At 41.8% G+C, this 23140-nt stretch overlaps 1 protein-coding gene across 1 annotated transcript in view; it reads left to right on the top strand.

Moving 5' to 3' along the window:
- The first annotated feature begins 6999 nt into the window (after positions 1–6999).
- The window catches only part of RTF1 (RTF1 homolog, Paf1/RNA polymerase II complex component), a 61919-nt gene continuing 45778 nt past the window's right edge, over positions 7000–23140 (top strand). Inside the window, exons 1-2 of the mRNA XM_081153752.1 lie at positions 7000–7223; positions 19140–19250. Of these exons, the coding sequence (XP_081009878.1) occupies positions 7020–7223; positions 19140–19250 (315 nt within the window). The 5' untranslated portion in view covers positions 7000–7019. The remainder of the gene's footprint in view (positions 7224–19139; positions 19251–23140) is intronic.

A 23140-nucleotide genomic window follows, 5' to 3' on the forward strand; every position in this document is an offset into this window, starting at 1 on the left:
TTGCAGCCAAAAGCATCCTAACTGAAAGTGTTACGGAGAAGAGAATAGAACATGATTATAGTAAGAGGAGACACATTTTTATTTTTCAGACAAAAGAGGTGTTAAACGGAAGGAGCCATCAGAAAAAGAGATTGAGGACATGGAAAAGGAGAGCAATAATCAACAGAGTAGTGCTTCTGAGAAGTGGAAGTAACAGACTATAGGACATAGGAGGAGCTTTAAAGAGAAGTACATGCCCTGCAGTATCTGGGACAAAGTAGGCACTCAATAAATATTTGGTAAGTGAATAGATTAATGATTTGGAATCTTTTGAAAACTACATATTGACAAGTTGTTTATAGAAAGCTGCATTCTTCTGCATTTTGAATCTACTCAAGTCATTCTCTCTTTTTTTCTTTTTTTAAACATTTTTTATTGATTTCAGAGAGAGGAAGGGAGAGAGAGAGAGAGAGAGAAACATCAGTGATGAGAGAGTTGTCATTGATCGGCTGCCTCCTGCACCCCCCACACCGGGGATCGAACCTGAAACCCAGGCATGTGCCCTGACCAGGAATCGAACTGCGATCTCCTGGATGGTTAAGTCAATGCTCAACTGCTGAGCCACACCAGCTGGGCTACCCAAGTCATTCTCAGTGGGTCACCCTAACTTCAGCTTTTGGAATACCTTATGATGTGCATGTACTTCTTATTTCAGGAAACATCAAGCATAGAAAAAAAGCCCCTGATCCTGAACCCCTTACATGATTTTGAGCTTCTTTCTCTGTGTACAGACCAGTGTTTTCCCAAATGAGTCCATCCCAAACACTTGAGGAATTATTATGAGTATTTGTTCAAAATGCAAATTCCTCACCTACTGAATCAGACTCTTCATTTTAACGAGCTCCTAGGTGCTTCTCAGTAAAGCTCAAGGACCACTGTATTAGGCTGTAAACAGGGATGGTGTCTTGTTCACCTTTGTTTTCTCAGCACCTGGTTCAGTGCCTGGCATAGAGCAGGTGCTCAATTTAATGTCTGACACATGAATGTGTAAATCAGGAAATGCTGTGCTGTTAAATAAGCCCCAAGTTTGGCTTTTGATAAAGAATTTAAATTATGGGATTCACTTGTGTTAATGGCTTAAAGTACATTACAATCAGTTGTGATATATGTCTCAAGTAATGAGTAATTAATCATGCTCAAAAATCAAAGTTGGCAAGTAACTTATAAAAATAAATTTTAAGATATAAGGTTATCTCTATGGCAACATCCCTTTCACTCCCTGGCATTCTGACGTGCTTTCTTGAGTACTTTTTGACTACAGAGAACATTTCAGGGTATGTGCACATAGACAATATTTGTTACGTGTGCTGAGGTAGGAACATAGAACAGATGTGTGCTGAGGTTATGAACCATAGAGATATGCTGAGGAAGGCCAGAGAGAGAGCTGACCTTACAACATTTTCAAATCAGTTCCCACTTACAAGGAAGGAACAATTAAATGCAAGGAAGCCCATGTTTCCCATTTAATAAGCATTCAACATGTACAACTTAGTCATAAAACTCAGGCCTCTGGTGGTAGACACTACCTCGTAGTTACACACAGCACTTTCTCAGACTCCCTTGGGCAGCATTGGCCTGAGTTAAGCCAGTTTAACACTGCTGGGAGAGGCTAATTTCCAGGCTAATACATGTTGCATGATCCTGTTTTTAGCTGTGTTTGCATGTGTTCCCCAAAAGGTCTGGAACAACACACACCAAACTGCTCATATGAGTTATTCCTGGGGAGTAAAATTGAGAGAAAAGGGGAGTGAGGGCTTCCTTTTTATGTATTTGTATTTTTTATTTACAATGGACACATATTAATTTTGTACTTTTAAAAACAAATTTAAAAGAGCTGGGAGTGCCCTGGCTGGGTAGCTCAGTTGTTTAGAGCATCATGCTGATACCCCAAGGTTATGATATTGATCCCAGGTCAGGGCACAAACAAGAAGCAACCAATGAATGCATAAATAAGGGGAACAACAAATGATGTTTCTCTCTCAATCAATCAATAAATTTTTTAAAAGTTGGGAGTGATTGTAACATGCCCCACATTACCCCAACTCTCCAAATTACACCTTACTCGAAGAAACAGAACCTAGAAACGTGTGTCATTTACTGGTGTTCAAAAAATGTTTTTTGGATGAAAAAAGGAAGAGCCTAGAGAAGACATCAAAAGAAACTCTGGCTTTAAGCTCTGCCTTCAGCACAGCAGGAATCTGCCATCTTCCTCTCCTTTTAATTTCCTTTTTCCTCCTCTTCTTTTTATTCCTCTTTAAAAAATAACAACGCAGTGCAGCAAAAGAGTTTGACCATGCCACCTTCTAGTAGTAGGAATCGCAGAAGCACATGAGAATAGTGGGGAGAAAAATATTGCTCCACTCATAAATGGGCATTAGGGGGTGCTTTTAGGCCGGAGAAGAGAGCCATCCAGTCCAAGGCAGAGAAGTAAAAAAGAGATGGGGAGAGGGAGAAAGGGTCATCCAAGAAAAGCATGGTACTGTGCTGAGGGGGATGTGAGCTCAGGGTTCCCAGCCTGTTACTCCTCTCTCAAAGTCTGGCTGTTCACTTCATTATTGAAAAATGATCAGCTTATGGCAAAGGGGTTCCTATTAACCAAAGACAAAGGGAGTGATTTATAGGATTGACCAACAATTTACCATTAGAAGGATGTTTGCCAAGAATATTTGTGTCAGAGAAGCAATATAGTCTCTTTCCAGGAGGAAAAGTGTTCTTGGATTAGGGGACTGCTTGGAGAACAGGGGCTTCAGAGCAGATGGATTTGGAGGCTGTGAAGTGATATTTTTCCAAATTGTGGAAGTGGCATATTACCCACTCCCAGGCTTCCAGGAGATGCAGTCAGGGTGATGGACAGGGCATGCCAACTGCTCAAGGCACCTCTCCTGCAGTACTGGAGATCCACTAGAAAACTTTCCCTTCCCGAGTCCCCCTTCTGATTACTCTGTTTCTACCTCCCTGTCCTGTCTAGATCACCTTTACAATCTTGTCCCTCTACCTGTTTTACACTAAAGTTATTTCTGGTGGGCTGGCCCCTGACTGCTTTGGATATGTAGGCTATAGTTGGTACCAGACTAGGCAGAGGTACCAAATTGCCGATGGTAATTAAGAACACCACTCTGGAATCAGACTGGCTCCATTACTTACCAACTGTGTGACCTTGGGAACCTCTCTGTGCTTCAGTTTCTGGATGGAGATGTGTCATACAGGAAGAAAGGACTTGCTGGCCCAGCTGATGGCCTTTAACTCTCAGGTACTTCAGCCTCTGGTTAAACTGCAGGGACACCCCTTTCCCAGGATCACAGCCTTCCCAGATGCCCTATAGCTAATGAGTGAATGAGGCAGGGCTATAAAGGTCTAGCCATTTCAGCCCAATGTGGGACAACTCTGACCATTTATTTCAGCTTCAGAGAGTCCATGTGATCAGTTGATAGTGTAGTCAGATACGTACTACAGTTGAACTTCTCCTACTTTCCCTCCTTTCCACAGTTGTCAATTCCAGGGATAAGCATCCTGCACACTAAACTGCATCTCAGAGTCTGCTTCTTGGAGAACCCAACTTGCAACAGTTGGTGCTAGAAGTGGTCCAAAAAAGCAGGCAATAAAATAATGTTTAGAAGTTCGGTTACTCACCACACAGCTGACAATGAAGATCTGGTGGTCCAATTGTTAAATATTTCATTATTGGTGAATAGGGATAGTATGCTGGTAGAAGGGAATGTACTAACTGGTGGGATGTATCAGGCATTTTAAAAATATGGAGGGAGCATAGTAACTATAATATAGAATTGGGTCACTGTTACTGAAAGTAAAGTGTGAAAGCCAGAGGGCCTCCTTAATAGCATATGAAGAGGGGTTCAACACCTGCACTGGGAGGGCAGGGAAAGCTGAGGCCCATGATAATCATTAGAGTAGTCTAAACTCTAGTAAGATTATACTCTCAAGCCAGGTAGGTCAGCTAAGCCAAGGCCAGGGCCCTAGTATTGCGACCATGACATTTTGGATGGCTATCTGATTGATGCCACTGAAGATCTTGAAGTCTCACACTCTCCTGAATCCTCTAAACCTGAAGAAATGGCTCACCATCCAGCAATCCTCTCTTGCTATCAGACGGTGAAGAGGCCTATACCCTGTAAGACTGCATGTGCCCTCCTCAACATGTACCCTTACCTCCCTCCTGGACACTAGGCCAATAACTAGGGTTAAAACACTACATAACCCAGTGGGGAACATACTGACCCTGAGAAGGGAAGAAAGGGACTATACCACAAAGGAGCTGCAAGAACTAGCTAAGCATGTAATGGCAAAAGTTGGGAGAGTGGCAAGACACTGGATTCTGAGGGTACTTGATCAAGGGGACCAGAATGTGAAGTTGGATTAGGGAGCGTTTATTGATTTGGAAGCACCCTCCTGAGATACAGGATTTATCACTCTGCCAAAGACCCCAGGAAATGGTGTAAGTTTACTACTAGAATGGCTCTGAGCCCTAGCCAGTTTGGCTCAGTGGTTAGAGTGTTGGCCCTGAGACTGAAGGGTCTCAGGTTTGATTTTGGCCAAGGGCATGCACTTCAGTTGCTGGCTCAATCCCTGGTCCTAGTTTCGGTCTCTGTGGGAGGCAACCAATCAATGTGTCTTCTCACATAAATGTTTCTCTCTCTCTCTCTCCTTTCCAGTCTCTCTGAAAAGCAATGGAAAAATAATCCTCAGGTAAGGATTAAAAAAAAAAAAAAAAGGCTCTGAGAAGCATGGAAAACTCTAGAGCCCACATGAGTTTTTTAAAAAAAGTGCCAGAATTGCAAAACTACACGGTGTAGAAAGGGATTAAAAAGCTGAGAAGTGAGCACAACAAAGGGGATGTACTATATAAGGTCATAAATCCCACCAAATGATTATGTTCCATGTGAAGACCAAGAGGATATTTCATTTACTAAGCCATAAGGAATGTGATAATGAAAGGTGCATCAGCATCACTAGAAGTTCAGTGAGTGGCTTCACCTATGTAGGAGTAGGTGAGGCTGTTATAAAACTCAGCTAACAGCAATGGGGTGATAAGGATCTTGAAACAAGAGGCCTGGTGGCAGCACTTAACTGCTGGAAGCCAGGTAGATGCAATTATGAGTAGAAAGGTCGGAGTTATAGCCAAGGAGGCCTGACCCTCAGAGAATTATGCAAATGGCTAACAGAACACAACATCCCCATTGGCAAAATAGGCAGCCAACATGGGTACTCCTCAACTTTTCAATCAGAAGAAATCAAGGTTGGGTGATCAGAGGACTGAGAGTAGTTTCCCCAATAAAAAGTGACCATCCTTTGCCCACTTTCAGATCTGAGCAAGTTTTTAGACCCCGAGCCCATTAATTAAGAGATGGTCGGGACACTAAAAGGAGGACCCCACCTTACAGAAGGGCACCAGGCTTCAGGCTGGCTAGAAATGGGGGAGCTGGCCTGGTCATTTTGAGTCATCTTGGCCATGGTCTCAGTTCCAAGGATATATTGGGGGAAAGAAGTCTAGGGGTTATATCTTAGAAAAACTTTGGAATATGGCAGTAGCTGGGCCTTATTTATATTGTTTCCCCTACCTGGATCCCAAACACCTTGTCAAGCCAACTGGCAGCAAATTGGACATGTAGGTATGTGTTTAGTTCCAGGGATGTCTCTATGTTTAATATTTTTCTTTTATTACTATTTTAAGGTATGCACATTTGTGATATGTACTTTAAACCTGCTGGAGAAAATAAAACTTAGACAGAAAAAGGGAGCCAGAGACCAAGAACTCATCAACCTGTTTCTGCCCAGTAATGCCTAGGGAAGTCTGGGGTCTAATTCCCAAGTTCACTACCAGAATAATGAATTAAGGGTCTCCAAAAAGTTTTTAGAAACAGTTTCAAGTTGTTATCGCTTATGCTCCTTACCCTATATACCAAAACCTAGAAAGCATTTCTGGATCTGCCCTTTTTATCAGCTGACCTCAAACTCAACAGGCATAAAACTGAACTTATTCCCCACATACACCAGTTTCCCAAACCTCCTCCCGTCTGTATTCCTTATCTCGACGAAGGGCGCACTTACCACCAGCTTCCTATGCCAGAACCTGAGCATCACTTACGTCTGGGACCTCATCCTTATCCCACTCCCAACTAATCTCCAAGACCTGATAATTCTAACTTCCAAATTATCCGTCCTTTCCACTTCTCCCGTCGTTCAGGACACCACCATCTCTTGCTAAAATGATACCAACAGCCTAAATGGCCTCCCTCCCTTCTAATGCATTCACCACACTGGGGAGGCAGAGTAATCTTTTTAAAACACAAATCTAATAATGTAATTCTTCATTCGAAATCTTTCAATACTTCCTAATATAGCTCATTAGACTCTGAATGATGTGGCCGCTGGGTCTGCCCGTGGCCTTATCCCCACACCCCATGCCATCTGTCCGGCCATAATGAACTTTCAGTTTCCTGAGCCCAACTTTTTCTATTATCGCGGCTTTCGCCCACGCGGTTCTCTGCTCGGAACACCCTTCCCTCTACTTTTCTTTTGGGTAACTCAGACGCATCCTCCACGTCCCAGCTCCGTTGTCACTTGCACAATCTAAGTAGGAAAAGCTTCATTCCCCCAACGGGTGCCCTCGGGGTGGTCCAGGAGACTTGCGTCTCCCAGGAGGGCAGCCCCCCTGACTTCGCCCTCGACACTTCTTCAGTGTCGGACAGTTGAAAGACCCCTCCGAGAGAACCCATATGCTTGCGGCTCCAGTTCACGACAGGTAGGCAGCCCATTGTGCTTGGGCCCTGCAGCGGAAACACACTCAAGACTTCCAGGGGCCCACGCGGGGTGAAGGAAAGGGGTCCACTGCCGGGAACTGCGCCGGGTGCCGGACCCCGCCTCCCACGCTACGTCGGGGGCGTGGTAGGGGCGGGGCGCCGAGTGCTGGCGAACGGCGTGCGCCGAGTGGGGGGCGGGGCCAGGGGCGGAGTGGAGCGCGCATGCGCGGTCGCCTTTGTGTGGGTCGAGCGGCGGCGGCGGCGGTGGCAGTAGCAGTGGCTGTCCCACTGGCAGGCGGGCTAGAGGGGAGTCCGGGCGGCGTCCGGCGTGGGAGCCGGGGGACCACCATGGTAAAGAAGCGGAAAGGCCGCGTGGTGATCGACTCGGACACGGAGGACAGCGGCAGCGACGAGAACCTGGATCAGGTGAGGGAAGGCCGCGAAGGCGCGGGCCGGCGGAGCGGGAGGGCTGAGTCCGGGCCACTGGAGCTGGGAACCGGCCGGGCCCTGGGCCACCCGTCCCTAGCGCCCGGTCCGCCCCGCGCCCTGACCGCTGTTGCCGCCTCCTTCCTGTTCTCCCCGCAGCTCCCGGGGCCCTCGGAGTCCGGCCGGGGCCTGGAGAAGGAGCCCTGAGTACTTGGCGCCTTGGGCGGGGAGGCGGGGCAGGGACCCGGCTGGTGGGCCTCGGGCTTGGGGGACCGGAGGGGTCCCTGATCTGCTGGGGCCAGATCGGAGCGGCGGGCTGCAGGCCGGGCGACCTGGGCCAGGAGAGATAGGAAGTGTCGCCTGCCAACCCGGGAGACTGGAGGTTTTGGAGGAGGCGAAAGGGGTGAGCGTGGGGCTTTGGGGGTGGGGGTGGCCAGGAAGGTGCGAGCTCTGGGAGATGAAGTTTTTCAGACAAGAGATGTGGACGGAGAGAAGGGACATTATCCTAAATGTTCCAGAGAACCTGTGCCGTGCTTGGCGTGGAAGACTTAGCTTTGCGCACGAATCTCGTATTTGGCAACAAGGGTCGTTAGTGGTTGAGAAGGGTCCCCGATGAGATGTCAGATTGAAGAAAACTCTTAGGAGGAGGAAAGAGGGCAGAAGTGGAGAAATACTGGGCGGCATGGAGGGACTGTGGCCGCGGTCTCTTGGCCGTTTTCATGCAGCATCCCAGAATTCTTTCTCACTTGAAGATTCTGCAGGAACTATTGAAAATAACTTTTGGTCTTAGTGTCTTGGGATTGCTTGAACTGTTTATATACTCTAGAAAATAGTGTAGGGAGGAAGCTGTCCTTTGTAGCAGTGCTGTAGTGATACAGGGAGATACAAAGAGGGCTTCTCCCCCACCCCGTGTTTTGTGAATAAGTGATATGAAGAAAGACCGTGCAAGAGGTAGTATTAGCTTTTTAAGTTGAGTAGGGAAAAGTGCTGAACTTGGAATCTGAAAATTTGAATTCTAGGCTGGGCTATGCTGTTTTCTAGCTATGTATCTTTGGTCCTAACTGTAAAATCTAGATATAACTTCAGCCTTATATATCTATAATTGGGCCGTTGTAAGAATCGAGTATTTGTAAGAATGTTGGTACAAGGACTTGCAAATAAAGCTTTTGTATAAATGGTTTGGTGCCGGTCCTTTGTATTAGGCCAGAGGTCTCAGGACTAAAATATGAGGGCATAAAACAGGACTTTAAGAGGAGAGCTGGAGATATTTGAAGAAAAGAAAGCTGTTTTGAAAATGGTGGAAGGGGAGTGGAGAAGTAACAGGGTCTGTGGAGAACTATCAGAATTTTTCTGGGATAGAATTGAAAAGGTAAGTTGAAAATGTTCTCACTGAAAGGCTCCTGAAATTTATAAAAATATAGTCTTGACTGTAAAAGTTTTGTTGGTAATTTTAGACTAACACTTAGGAGAACTAGAACCCTTTTTAATTTTTTTACTATTTTCCAACCTAGAAATATAGATATTTCCGATAATAATATCAACTACCATTTATAGTGCCCAGGGTGAACTGGTCACCTTAATTAGGTGTTTTATTTACATTGTCAAGTTTTCAAGTTATAGTAAAGCTGGTATCATTTTCTTCACTTTACATATGAGGAAAATGGAGATTGAAGAAGTAATTTACCAAGGTTTACACAATTTGTTAGTAGTAGAGTTGGAATTTGGACCCAAATCTGCATGACAACAAGGCATGTACTCTTTCTACTATACCAACTTAATCTGTTAGTCTTTTAAGTTTTCATATTGCAAAACAAGAATGTTTAATGGTGATTTTCCATGTTGCTACAATTCTTGTTTGTAAAATACATTGACTAGTTTAGAGAAAATTGGTACATCAATTACAAAGATTATTTGGGGGCTTCCTTGGGAAAGCAGTCTTAAGACATTTGTTCTGATGATGAATAAAGTAAGCAAATTATTCTGCCCTTAGTGATTTTCCATAGAATCTGACAAATGAGTTGAGAACTTCCTTTTGTGGTAGACAGATCCACACAGAGCTTTTCTGAAGTAGGAATTGGAGTTGGAGAAGATTGTAATTTTAAATCCAACTATCTATTTGTAAAAAGAAATTAGCATGAAATGTGTAAGTAACACCTAATACATTATTTTTATTTGTTTTTTTATCTTCACCCGAGGACATGCTTAGAGGAACGGAGAGGGGAAGGGGGAGAGAGAACAGAAACATGGATGTGAGAGAGAAACAGTGATCAGTTGTCTTTCATATGTGCCCCAACTGGGGATCGAACCCTCAACTCAGTCATGTGCCGGGACCGGGAATCTAACTGGTAACCTTTCTGTGCACAAGACGACAGACACTCAACTGAGTCACTCCAGCCGGCCAGCCGGGCAATACCTAATACATTTTAATAGCAATTTCAACTTCCTCCTCTTCAATCACTCATTGACATTCTTTTATCAGGTGGGAACCAGCTTAGAATTCCTTTTGCCTGCACATCCTAACAGAGGTACCAATGCCTTCAGTCTATCTGTATGTTCAGCATTGTGCGAGGCTGCCAGAGGAGTCAGAGAAAGATCTCTGCCCTCTAGAAGTTTTCACCAGAGACTCTTAGAAGTTCAAAGTCAGCCTGGTTTGGGGTTCTTTAAGAATCCTCAGAACACCATGCTCTGGTAACTCAGTTGTTTAGAGCATTGTCCCCATACGCCAAGGTTTCGGGTTCAATCCCCAGGCACATTCAGTCATCAACCAATGAATGCATGGATAAGTGGAGCAACAAATAACTGTTTTTCTCTCTCTCAATCTCTCTCTCTCCTCCCTCCCCCATCTTTCTTCTCTCTCTAAAATCAATTACAAAAAAAGAATCCTCAGAACAAAACTAATGCATTCTGTGCTCTCCTAACCAAGATGCCTTGGGCTGCTCCATCTAGTTTTGGATCTTCATAGGGGGTATCACATCGTATTTGCTGTCTTGTGTATTGTCCTTGTGGAAAAGAATAAGCCATGACAAATCTCTGAGTGTCTAGTGTGATAGTGGAACACAGTTAGTAAGGAGGTCCTTTGTCCCTGGGTTTTCCAGATGGGAATCTTAGCTGTTATGTCAGAAATATTATCTCCAACTTAGTCCTTACTGAAGGTGAGGCAGGTGAGCCTTCTGTGCTGTTTTTTTCTGGTGGTAGAAGAAGGACCACCTATGTCAGAAGCTGCCTGGGATGCTTATTTAAAATAGACTTTGCAGGAGCTCTCATCCCAGACCTACTGAATCAGACCTTCAGGGGATAGAGTCCTGGACTCTACATTTTTACCAGGTACAGTCCAGGTGCTTATTTATGTTAATAACTGAGACCACTGTCTGTATGCAAGTTAATCTTTTTAGTAAGACACTCTAAGTAGTTTGGGAGAGAAATAACTTCCTTTCTTAGTCAGAGTATGTTAAGGTATATAACTGAAGAAACTTAACAGAGGTGTTTAAGGTGGCAGAGCTGCTGGTTCTTGTAAATATATGAAGCTATTTGAATTGTTGGGATGCTTTTTATTGAGGCCTTTTTTGTTTGTTTGTTTGTTTGTTTTTGGCTTTTCTTCTTGAGAGCAAGAGGTATGTAGTAACTGAATCAGAGTTGCTTAAATTTGTTTTAACTTTCATTGCTTTTTAAAACTCAAAATTTAGAGAATTTGAAGGATTTCTTTTTTAACATGTGGCCTGATAGTGACCTTACTTTTTATGTTGGCCACACTCTTTCTTCAACATTTAAAAAATTGCAAATCAACCCCAGCCCCTTTGGCTCAGTGGTTAGAGCGTCAGCCCTTGGACTGAAGAGTCCCGGGTTCGATTCTGGCCAAGGGCCCATACCTCAGTTGCAGGCGATCCCCAGCCTTGGTTGGGGTGCGTGTGAGAGGCAGCCAGTTGATGTGTCTCTCTCACATCGATGTTTCTCTCTCTCTTTCCCTTCTACTCTCTGAAAAGCAATGGAAAAAATATCCCTGGGTGAGGATTAAAAAGAAATTGCAAATCATGAAGATACTTGCTTTGGTGCCTCTTGGAAAAAACAAAACAAAACAAAACAGAATTAAGGCAAACTAGGCTTTTTACCCCATCATGTACCTCCATGGAAATAATAATGTGTGTCACTTTTCACAGAATAATATTTATGCAGTGGGTCCTAGAAAATGAAAAGTGTCCAAAGTAATAAAAGAATCAGAGTTCTCTATTCAGATCAATACAGCATTTATAAAAACTTTACTCTGCCTTTCTCAAGAAAAAAAAATTGAGCCACATGCATATTGACATGCTTTATTTCATAATTTCCTTTCTTACTTAAAATAGTGATCAAGTTGTCACGTCCTGTTTGTCTCTGTTCATCCTACTTTTAAAATAGCAAAAATTAAATTTGTCTTTGAGAGAATAGGCCCGTAAGTATTGTCTAGGAATTATTTTTAGACATTATATGTAAAAATGTTGATGTTGTAAAGTATTCTTCCATAAACTTTCTCCATTAAAGTTGGGAAACTAAAAAGCTGTGCTTCTCATTAATATAGTCTTGCGTGTTTTTTCCATTGGAGCATAGTTTCAAGTCTAGGATGAACTTGTGAGAAGTGTCAGTGTTGACTTGTGAAGTTTTTAATTTGTGTCATAATGTTGCATCTAATGTTGCATGAAACTCATTTCGTAATTTCACTTGACTTTTCTTTAGAAATAATGTTTGGCCCTAGCCAGTTTGGCTCAGTGGTTAGAGCACCGGCCTGCGGACTAAAGGGCCCTGAGTTAGATTCCAGCCAAGGGCATGTACCTGGGTTGCAGGCTCGAACCCCAGCACTGGTCAGGGTGTGTGCAGGAGGCAACCAATTGATGTGTCTCTCTTTCATCAATGTTTCTCTCTTTCTCTCCCTTCACTCTCTCTAAAAAAGTATTGGGGCAGTTGAGTCCCATGGGAGCTTTAACAGAAAGGCTCTTAGGAAGAATTCAAAACACATCTTTGACACCAGTTCTGTTGGTGTACTTATTGCTCCCTTCCTAGACTATAAGTTCCCCAAGGGCAGAGATTTTTTATTTTTCAACAAATGTGTTGGACAGTGCTAGGCACTAGGGCTACAGGGTGAACAAAATGGAAGCAATTTCTATCTTCAAGGAGCTTAGACAAAGAAAAATAAAATGAGGGGAGTGAGAGGGGGGGGGCAGGGGCAGGTATTGCTCAGAATCATTTCACTATAGACTGTATATGAAGGAAGAGCGAGGATACTGTGAGAGTATGACCAGGGATCCTATACTAGCCTGGTGGGAGTGACATTTAAACCAAGACATGGACTGTGTGGTAGGGGAAAGGAGCTTAGGAGACTGACAAATACAAAGAAGTGTTGAGTGTTCATGGTTGAGGGACCACCATGTACAAAAGCATTAAGTCAGGAAGGACCTAGCACCCTCATGAAACTGAAAGAAGCACAGTTACTGAAATTGTAGAGAGAGTGATACAGATGAAGCTACAGAAGTAGTTTGCTGTATGGACCCTCTGAGGATGAAAAACCCAGTTTAGTGGATCACAACCAGCATTAAAAATAGAAATGAAGTTGAATCTAATAGAAAACATCAAGTGTGTCAAACCTAGTTATAATAATAATAAGTATTGTTTTGTGAAACTTATATATAGATGTACATGTATACTGGGTTATGAGGTATAATTTATGTACTATGTGCTGGGGTTAAAAAGTTTAAAGCTACAGGCAGTGTTGCCAATGTTATGGACTTTGAACTCTATTCTGAGGGTAATGAGAAGCCATTGAAAGATTTTAAGATGGAAGAGGTGTTAAGAGTTTCCTTTTATAAAGTTTTCCCAGGCTGCTATGCAGATAGTAATCTGGAGAGGGGGTGAGAGAAGCTTCACTAGAATGGAAGCCTCAGGAGGTCAAGGCTCTTTGTTTGGTTGTGTTGGTTTTTTAAAAATTTTTTGGTTGTTTTTTTTTAATTGTTTGATTTTAGAGAGAGAAGGGAGGGAGAGAGAGAGAAAAACACACATCAGTTTGTTGTTCTGCTTTTTATGCATTCATTGGTTGATTCTTATATGTACCCTGACCAGGGATCAAACCTGCAACCTTGGCATATCAGGACAACGCTCTAACCAGCTGAGTTACCCAGCCCGGGTGGCTATTTGTTCATTTTAGTATTTCTGCACCTAGGACAGTATCTGCCATGAAGCAGACACTCTGTCGGTGTTTATTGAATGAATGCCTGCCTTGGATTGGTATGGTAGTTATAGAGACAACACAAAGTAGATTTGATTGGACATAATATTCAGAATCTAAAACTGAGAAGACTTGACTGATTGGATGTTGGGGTGAGAACAAGGAGGCTCTGTCTGGTATGAGGCAGAGAACCCTGGAGGAAGATCAGGTTTAAAGGTGAAGATCATGAGTTCACTCTTGCATTTGTAGAGTTTAAAGTTGTCTATGAGGTATCCATAATGCCTGCCTGACACAGAGTAGGCACTTACTAAATCTTTGTTGAATAAGCACATGCTGTTTGGCAAATGCTACTTACCAAGTTTTCTAATCTGGTTACAGTGGGATCACTTATAAGGGACATTGTCAGTTTGGGGGTTCTTGCTCTAGCCCCCCTGCTTTAATGATATCCCTTGTTTAAGGGGTAGAAATGTGCATTAGTTAGAAAGTGTATTAGGAGAGAGAGCTAAGTAAAAACAACAGTAGGAGAATTTTTAAAACTTTTATGTACCTTTTATTTTGAATGGGTTGAAAACAGATTTGATTTTATCAGTTCTGTGCATTTTAATATAACTCAGTATTTTATCTACAATTATACTTTGCTGGAAACTTGAAGAGAAAGTTCCCACTTTTTGTGCCAGCATGTGAAATGTAGAGGATTGTTACACTGCCACTTTGGAATAACTACTTTAGAAGGGCTTTTAATTATATATTCATTATATATAATGATTTGATTTTTGATTTGATTTTTATATTTGATTTTTTCTTTTGTTGTTTTATTATAAAAATAGCACATTCTTGTTGAAACAGAACAGAAATATCTCTGTGTCCCTAAACATACTTATAGAATGGTTCCATTCCTTACTCCTGGAAAGTAACCAATGTCCTCCTCTGATGATATCATGTTCCTCTACCAACCGTTTTGATATGAAAGAATAGGCATTAACATCGCAAATGGAAACCTCTGTGAATTACTACTCTTTCCTCAGCATCTCTAAGTCTTCCCACTTCTCTGTCCCTGTGGTTACTTACTGTGTCTACATCACCATCCACTCTGATGATACTGCTGTGGATTCCTCCTGACTCCTCTCTGTATTTCCACCCTGACCCCTCTAGTCTGCTCCTCTATCAGTCAGAGTGCTCTCCACAAACCCTCTGAGATGGTTACTGCCCTGCTTGAAACTATTTGACAGCTCCCCACTGCCTTCAAATAAAAGCCAGGTTCCTGGTCCTGTTTTATAAACATCAGAATGATCTGGTTTCTTCTTACCTCTAACCTGCCTCCTTCCTTTTCCCGCTTGCCTGGTAAGCTCCATTCACATTGGTTCTCTTTCAGTTATTTGACTAAACCAACCTATTGTCAGCTTCAGGGCCTTAGCAATTCCATCTGGAGACCTCTGTCCAAAAAATTGCACCTGTCTTTCATCTCCCAAAGTTTCTAGTCTCAGCCTAAATGGTACTGCCTCAGAGAAACCTCCCCAATCATCCTATCACAGATAGGTTTCCCATTTACTTGATTCACTTCCTTCTTAGCACTATCACTACGTACAATTAATTGTTTCTTTACTTGTTTATTGTATGTCCCCACTACTTGATTTTAAGTTCCATGAGATCATGGGCTGTATTTTTCTTCATGACTGTCTATCCAGCACTTGGTAGATAGTAGGTACTGGTTTTTCTGGAACTGAGGAGTTTCCCAGAATGCATGACTTTTAGTGTTAAAACCAGGGCAGTCCTGAGCACACAAGAATGTTTGGTCACCCTAGCTGGTAGTAATTACTTACATTAGTTATATTTGTGGAATAAATAAGTAAAAAAGAGCTCAGCATGCTAATTGGCTATAAAAACCTCAACTTTGCCCATATGGATTTCTGTTCTCTTTTTCTGTAGTACAGAATATGTATCCCGTTTACATGAGGTCATGGGAAATTTGATTAAAGAGATGAGATTTAATTTTCTTTAAGTATGTAAGAGGGAGCTAAGTTGCTCTATTATAGGTTGATCCTGATATGACATCACGGAAAATACACTATTTGTGAATGATTGGGGCGGGGGGATTAAATCTTAAGGTTTAAGTCTTCACATATTGATGGATTAGAATTTTAATCTTAACCAGAATAATACTGTTTCAATAAACATTACCTTAGTTCAATTAGGGTTGCTTAATTATAGGTCTCAGTTTTGGCAGTCTAGTTTAATGTTAAATGTGGCTTTTAAGCAATGTTAATGAAACTACTGTAGAAGCCAGATATGACATCCTACACAGCCCTACCGATAGTATGTTGGGCATTGGCATTACTTTAAGCAGATTTTTAATTCAGCTTAAGTTTGATATATACCATGCTGGCACTCTATACTCCCATTCCCCTAGAGCAGGGCTGGGGAACGTCCAGCCTGCAGGTCATATATTGGTCTGGCCCTGCCAAGGCAACCGCAGGCAGAACTCAAAATTCAATAAATCTAGGAGCTTTTTTCATAACTAATTTTTTAAGTTGATAATTTTGTATGGCCTACGAATGATGTTATAATATCCACATGGGCCTTGGCAGAAAAAAGGTTCCCCACCTCTGCCCTAGAGAAATGCCGAGATAAATGACAGTTTTTACTGGGTGAGATGAAATACAGGGATGATGGTGAAAGAACCACCAGACACACAGAAACATCATCTCAATCAGTGTGGCACAGCGAAGCAGGCACGCAGGAGAGAGCTGTAGATGGACCTACCCCCTGTGCAAGAATCAGTTTTAGATTGGCTTTTTTGAGCACAGATGTTGGACAAATCAACCCCTACAGGTAGCAGATCTTATGGTCCCTTTATGTATGCGAGGTTGGAAAGACCTTTCCATTGCATGCTGGTCTGTTCAACTGTACTGTGAGCCGTTAGTAGAATATAAAGGACTTAACTATAGAGAGTAGCCTTGCCATGAGTTCTCCCAGTAACTTCCTATACAGTTCTCAACTTGTGGAAAGGGTATCTTTCACATTGTTAAAAAGGACTGTGCTGTCTCCATGTTATTGTTAATATGATGTTTAATGTTGTATAAGAGGAGGGACTGTACCTATCAGATGCAGTTGTTTGTTGTTGAAGGAGAGCCATTTGTTAGGTTTTTAGTACAGAGTGGAAGGTCTTTAACAGAAAGGCAGTACTAACATCTTAACACTTTAGTTACAGTAACTTTTAATGCATGTCTACTTCATGTAATAGTTAATGTTTGAGAGAAGAATTTGATAGCGTATCCAAATCTGGTATATTTGTGAACCTCAAAGGTCAGGAAAGAGATTACTTACCAGAATTCTTTGTAAAGTTTATAACTTTGCATTAAGGTAATTAATATGGGAAAAAAGATAATAGTTAAGACCAAACACAAATTACTGTATAACCCAACAATCCCATTTATAGGTATTTACCCAAGTGAAATAAAAACTTAATGTTTACACAAAAACCTGTACATGAACATATAATTGCTCTAAAATGGAAACAACCCAAATGTTTTTCAACTGGTAAATGGATAAACAAAGTGTGCTACATCCATTTAATAGAATACTACTTAACAATGAAAAGGAGTAAACTACTGATACATGCTGCAACATGAATGAATCTCAAATGCATTATGCTAAGAAGCCAGATTCAAAGGCTACATGTTGTATGATTTCATTTATATGATATTCTATGATAGGCAGACCCATAGGGACAGACAACAGGTCTCTGGTTGCCAGGGCTTGGGGGAAGGATATGAAGAGCACCAACATTTTGGCAAGGCTGAAAATAATAAGGATATACACTTTTTCATACCAAAACAGTAACTCCTATTAGCCAAATGCAGATTACAGCAATATTTGGGGCACCAATGGTATGTCATGTCTTAATTGTGGGAGTGGTCAAACTATATGTCAAACTCATAAAACTGTGCTTAAGAAAGGATAAAATGTACTGTATGTCAATTACACCTCAAGTTTTTAAAATACCTTCGCCCGGCCTGGCGTGGCTCAGCGGTTGAGCATCAACCTAGGATCCAGGCGATCAGGGTTCGATTCCCGGTCAGGGCACATGCCCGGTTGCGGGCTTGATCAATGACTCTCTCATCATTGATGTTTCTGTCTCTCTCTCTCCCTCTCCTTTCTTCTCTCTGAAATCAATAAAGATATATTTAAAAATAATAATAATAAAATAAAATACCATAAGCACAGCTGTTGCTATAACTTGCATTTGGTCAATAGGAGTTAATCATTTTGGTATGAAAAAGTAGAGTGTTCTTATGATCTTCAGCATTTTCAGGAAGTTGGTGTGCTAGCTCCCTCTAATGAAATGAGAAGATAACATTTCATGACTGCTTATGAAAGAAAGCATGTCAGCTGTTAATCTGAGAAGGTCATTTTCTCATTCTGGCCAAGGAGGGTATACTCCTAAAATAGAAACTGGAATAAGAAAACAGATACTTTCTAGCAGTCTATTATTTAAAAATCTATCTTGGCACTTGACCTATAATTGTATAGCACCATCATCATCAAGGAATGATACTACTTGTACTTATTAGTTGTATTTTTCTCTTTTTAGCAGAAGGGAAAAAGGTTTTAGACTAGTAAACCATGTCTGAATTAGGAGTTCTAGGATTCTATCTACCCTGGTTTGAATCCCAATTCTATCATGTACTAGCTATGTTACCTTGGATAAGTTACTTAACCTCTCCTGCCCTTTAGTTTCTTTATCTTTAAATGTGGATGATTGCATTATAAATAAATAAACAAATAGATAAATAAATTGTTGGCAAGACAAAAATGGGGATGATAATAATAGGTACCTTAAGGTTGTTGTGAAGAGTAAATGTTAGATGCTTAGAAAAGTACCTGGCATCTAGTAAGTACAGTATAATTGTGGGCTGGTATTGATATTAACAGAGAGCAAGAACCAGAGCAAGTATCCTTCTGTTGCATTTTTAAGTGACTGGGCTGAACTGGGGAGAGGTAGCAGGAGAGGGTAACACTGAGAGAACAGATCCTGGTTGTAGCCACGACTTACTCAGTGGCATACCCTTCCCCCACTATCGCTCCTAAATCACCAGGACAAGGCAGAAGTGATGAGTGGGAATATTGGGGTTGTGAAATTAGGATTCTGATGTAGTGGCCAGCACATTGGCGGCTAATTATCAGACCTTGGATTAACCACTGGAAAAATACTTTTCTTTTTTTTTCTGGCTTATGCATTAAAAAAAAATTTACCTTAGAAACTTGCAGTTTGTCAGCTTATTCAAATCAGCCCACAAATGCCAATTTTATTATGAATTACAGTGAAAAGATGCTCAGAATATTGGTTAGCTACTCCAGTAAGAACAGTCAGCAAATTGCCTTTGTAAACATGGGTATTACCATGTAAATACCTGAGAATCAGTACTTCTCTAGCTTATAGAGAAAATTGTGACAATTTGGAAGTATTCTACAGGTCAGTTTTATATCCACTTTTGGATTTCAGACATATATTTTGCCATTAAGAGGTAGGGAACAATTTTGAAAATATCTCTTTTAGCACTTAGGAATACTGGCGGTTGTATTCATGTGATAAAAGTTCCCGTGATGATGTCTTTCAATTAAAAGCACAAAGAGGTAGCAGAGATCTAGGGAGGGTGCATCTTATTATTCTTGGATATTTATTTTCTTTTTAACAGAACTCGTTTTGATTACTTCTGCCCTATTAGGAGCTCTTGTCCCTGGCAAAGCGGAAGCGCAGTGACTCTGAGGAGAAGGAGCCACCTGTGAGTCAGCCTGCAGCCTCTTCAGACTCTGAGACATCTGACAGTGATGATGAGGTGGGTGTGGACAGGCTAGGCCACTGGAACTGACAGGTATTTGAGGGTCCCTGTGTTGGTGACTCTGGTGGCCTCTTGTTCTTAAACTGAGCCCTACAACTTAAGATCTATAAGAACTTCTTAGGAAAGAAAACTGTAAGGAAAACTCTCGAATTGTCATGTTCCCTATACTGCTAGTCTCTGTAGGGCATTTGTGGACATTTTTCCGTCTTTTGCACTCAGCCCTACTGCAGAAGAAAGGGCACAACTTGTTAGTCATCATCTCTTTTATTTGTTTTTTTTCCCCCCTCACCTTTTTAATCCCACTTTCGTGTTCGAAAAGAAATTTCTATAGAGAATGCCGTATTTTAGCAAGACAAGAAGCTTTCTTATAAGAAATGGAAGGATATGTGGTTCAGGAGGAATTTTTTTGACAGGAGCAATATCTATGGGGCTCGGCAATAATGTTCTCTCACAGCACCTCAATTTTGAGTGCACAGATCTCAGTCAGTCAGCTTCTGACCTCTTTTAGCACAGAGGAGCCTTTCCCCCCCAGCACTACATATTCAGAGCTCTCCCAGATCCAGCTTAATGGTCTTCAGAGTACATGGCTGTAAATTCTTTGTTGAGGACCTAAGATCCTGTATAAGGATACAGGTCCACAGCAACTATCTTAACAAGTATTAGTTGCCACTGCCACTTTGATAAAAGTTTTCTGTGATAGTGTAGAACTAGCCTGTCTCTGTACTTTGGAAATATTTTCAGGTCGTAATGCTGTAAAGCATAGAAATGTTTTATTTATTTCATCAGTTCATTGCCAGAGAGAGCTGTTTGTACCAGATAGGGTCAATGGAACCAAAACAAATTTCCAAAGTCAAATATTGAGTCCTCAGTTCTATACCCTCTCCATGTTAAAGACCACCCCCCCTCTTTTTTTTAAATCCTTACCCAAGGATATTTTTCCCATTGATTTTTTTTTTTTTTTTTTTAAGAGAGTAGAGGAGAGGGTGGGGGGGAGAGAAAGAGAGAAACATCACTGTGAGAGAGACACATTAATTAGTTGCCTCACTCACACGGGGCCAGGGATTGAGCCTGGAACTGAGGCATGTGCCCTTGACTGGAATCGAGCCCACGACCCTTTGGTCCTCGGCTGATGCTCTAACCACTGAGAAAACTGGCCAGGGCAATACCCTCTTTTTAATTTAATTTTAATTAATTAATTTATTTATTTTTAAAAATATATCTTTATTGATTTCAGAGAGAGGAAGGGAGAGGGAGAGAGAGAGAAAAACATCAATGATGTGAGAGTCATTGATTGGCTGCCTCCTGCACGCCCCCTACTGGGGATTGAGCCTGCAACCCGGGCATGTGCCTTGACTGGGAATTGAACCAGGATCTCCTGGATCCTAGGTTGATGCTCAACTGCTGAGCCACACCTGGCCGGGCAATACCCTCTTATTAAAATGGGTGCCACAAAGTTACTTCACATGACCGCTGCTCCAATATGCAATAGCCAAAACCACACTGCTATGACAATCCCCTATGTTCCTTTATGTCCCCATCTTGATTTCTTTTTACTATTGATCCTCGGGCCGCCTTTTACTCCTTCTTGACAGTCACTATTATGGTGATCTATGACTTACCCACCAGTTTCTCCTCAGTATTACCAATCAATCCAACGCACCTCCCTGTTAATGGAGCAGCATTGACAGTGTCATTGTTCTATTTCTGACCTTGTCAGAAGGAACCAGGGGTAGGGCTTGTAGGACAGTGTTTATAGAGTTTACAGTAGTGTACAGTGATGTCCTAAGCTTTCACATTCACTTACTACACAGTCACTGACTCACCCAGAGCAACTTTGAAACCTATAAGCTCCATTCATGGTAAGTGCCCTTTACAGATGTACATTTCTGTTTTTAATATCTCTTTATTGATTTCAGAGAGGAAGGGAGAGGGGAGAGAGATAGAAACATCAATGATAAAAGAGTCATTGATTGGCTGCCTCCTGCATGCCCCACACTGGGGATGGAGCTCGCAGCCTGGGCATGTGTCCTGACCAAGAATCAAACCTCAGTATCCTGGATCATAGGTTGATGCTCAACCACTGAGCCACCCCGGCTGGGCCAGGTGTACATTTTTTTTAAATATTTTTTTTTAATTTATTTTTTAGAGAGAAATGGAGAGGGAGGGAGAGAGAGAAACATCGATAGAGAAAACCATTCATTGGCTGCCTCCAGCATACCCACTACTGGGGATCAAGCCTGAAACCCGGGCATCTGCCCTGACTTGGAATCAAACCGGCAACTTCTCAGTGCATGGGACGGCGCTCAACCAACTGAGCCACAGCAGACAGGGCCAGGTGTACATTTTTAAATCTTTCATGCCATATTTTTACTGTACCTTTTCTATGTTTAAATATGCTTAGATGCACAAATACTTACCATTGTGTTACAGTTGCCTACAATATTCCCTACAGTAACATGCTGTACAGGTTTGTAGCCTAGAAGCAATAGGCTAAACTATATAGGATAGGTATATAGGAGGTTATACCACCTAGGTTTGTGTAAGAACACTCCATGATGTTCCCACAATGGTGAAATCACCTAACGACACCATTTCTCAGAACATATCCCCACCGTTACATGGCTGTAATTTCCTGGAGAGGGGCCATATATCATCTTTCTGTTTAATCTCCCACTTTGCAGTCTAGGAAAAAATTTTTTCTTTTTTGTTAATCCTTACCTGAGGATATTTTTTCCATTGCTTTTCAGAGAGAGTGGATGGGAGGGAGGAAGGGGAAGAGAGAGAAACACATCAACTGGTTGCCTCCTGCACTCTGCCGACCAGGGGTGGGGAGCGAACCCACAACCCAATTACATGTCCTTGACTAGGAATCGAACCCAAGACCCTCCGGTGCATGGGCCAATGCTCTAACCACTGAGCACACTGCTTAGGGCTAGTTGAATATTTTTAACAGTGTACTTATTTTGTTTTACAGTTCTACTAAAGTAAAAAATGTTTTTTATTGTATAATGAAATTTAGTTAACAGCTAGAATAGTATTTACTAGTGTCTTGTGTGTCCAAATTATGGATACTTGCATTCTAATTTACTGTAGTGATGTTCTCTTAATTTTAAATAATTTAACGTACCTAAAATTGCTTTTCACAGCAAGAGGTAGTGAATAGTGTTTTGTTTTGTTTTGTTTGTTTTTAGTAGAGGAGCCTTAAGCCCTCTCAAATTGATAATAACCCATTGTTAGAAAAGCAGTGGGCTCTGTGAAGTAACTTGGTTATTTGTTTTGTTTTCCCATTTTTTTAAATGTATAGACAACAGAGGAAAATCTTGAGTAATTTCCTTTTCCCATTATTCCTACTTTAACTACTACTGTTTTCCATGTTTCAGAAGCCAGCTGTTGTGGGTTTCCTCCCCCCTACCTACCAATGTTCTATTAAGTTTGAATCTGTGGTGTGTCTAGAATATCCTATTACATGTTTATGGTCTTTGCAATTCCTTAAGATACAAGCAATAAGTATTCTGTGAAGTACATCATTCTTCATATTTCTATCATTAAATCAGAGTCCTAAGTATGCAGTTACTGTAGGAATTCCCTTCATCCTTTTTAGCTGCTTCTATCAGGAGGGCAGAGTGTGCCACCTCTACAGCTTAGAGGAACCCAAAACTTGTGCTAGAGTACATCCAGAGTCCGTAAAAACCATTACAGCTTAGGGTTCCTTGCAGCTACTTAACCAGGTCTAAAAGCCCTCACCTTAGAATGCTACCCAACTGCTTGTGCACTTATTGGAGAAAAAGCTGACAGGCAAGTTGCACTCTGCCCAGTGGGCAATGAGACTTTGAGTAACTTTCATCCTACAAGGTTCTTAGCTCCTGCTACTGCCTTCAGGTCCCATT

The sequence above is a fragment of the Miniopterus schreibersii genome, assembly GCF_964146895.1.
Source record: "Miniopterus schreibersii genome assembly, chromosome: 1".
Taxonomy (NCBI): Eukaryota; Metazoa; Chordata; class Mammalia; order Chiroptera; family Miniopteridae; genus Miniopterus; species Miniopterus schreibersii.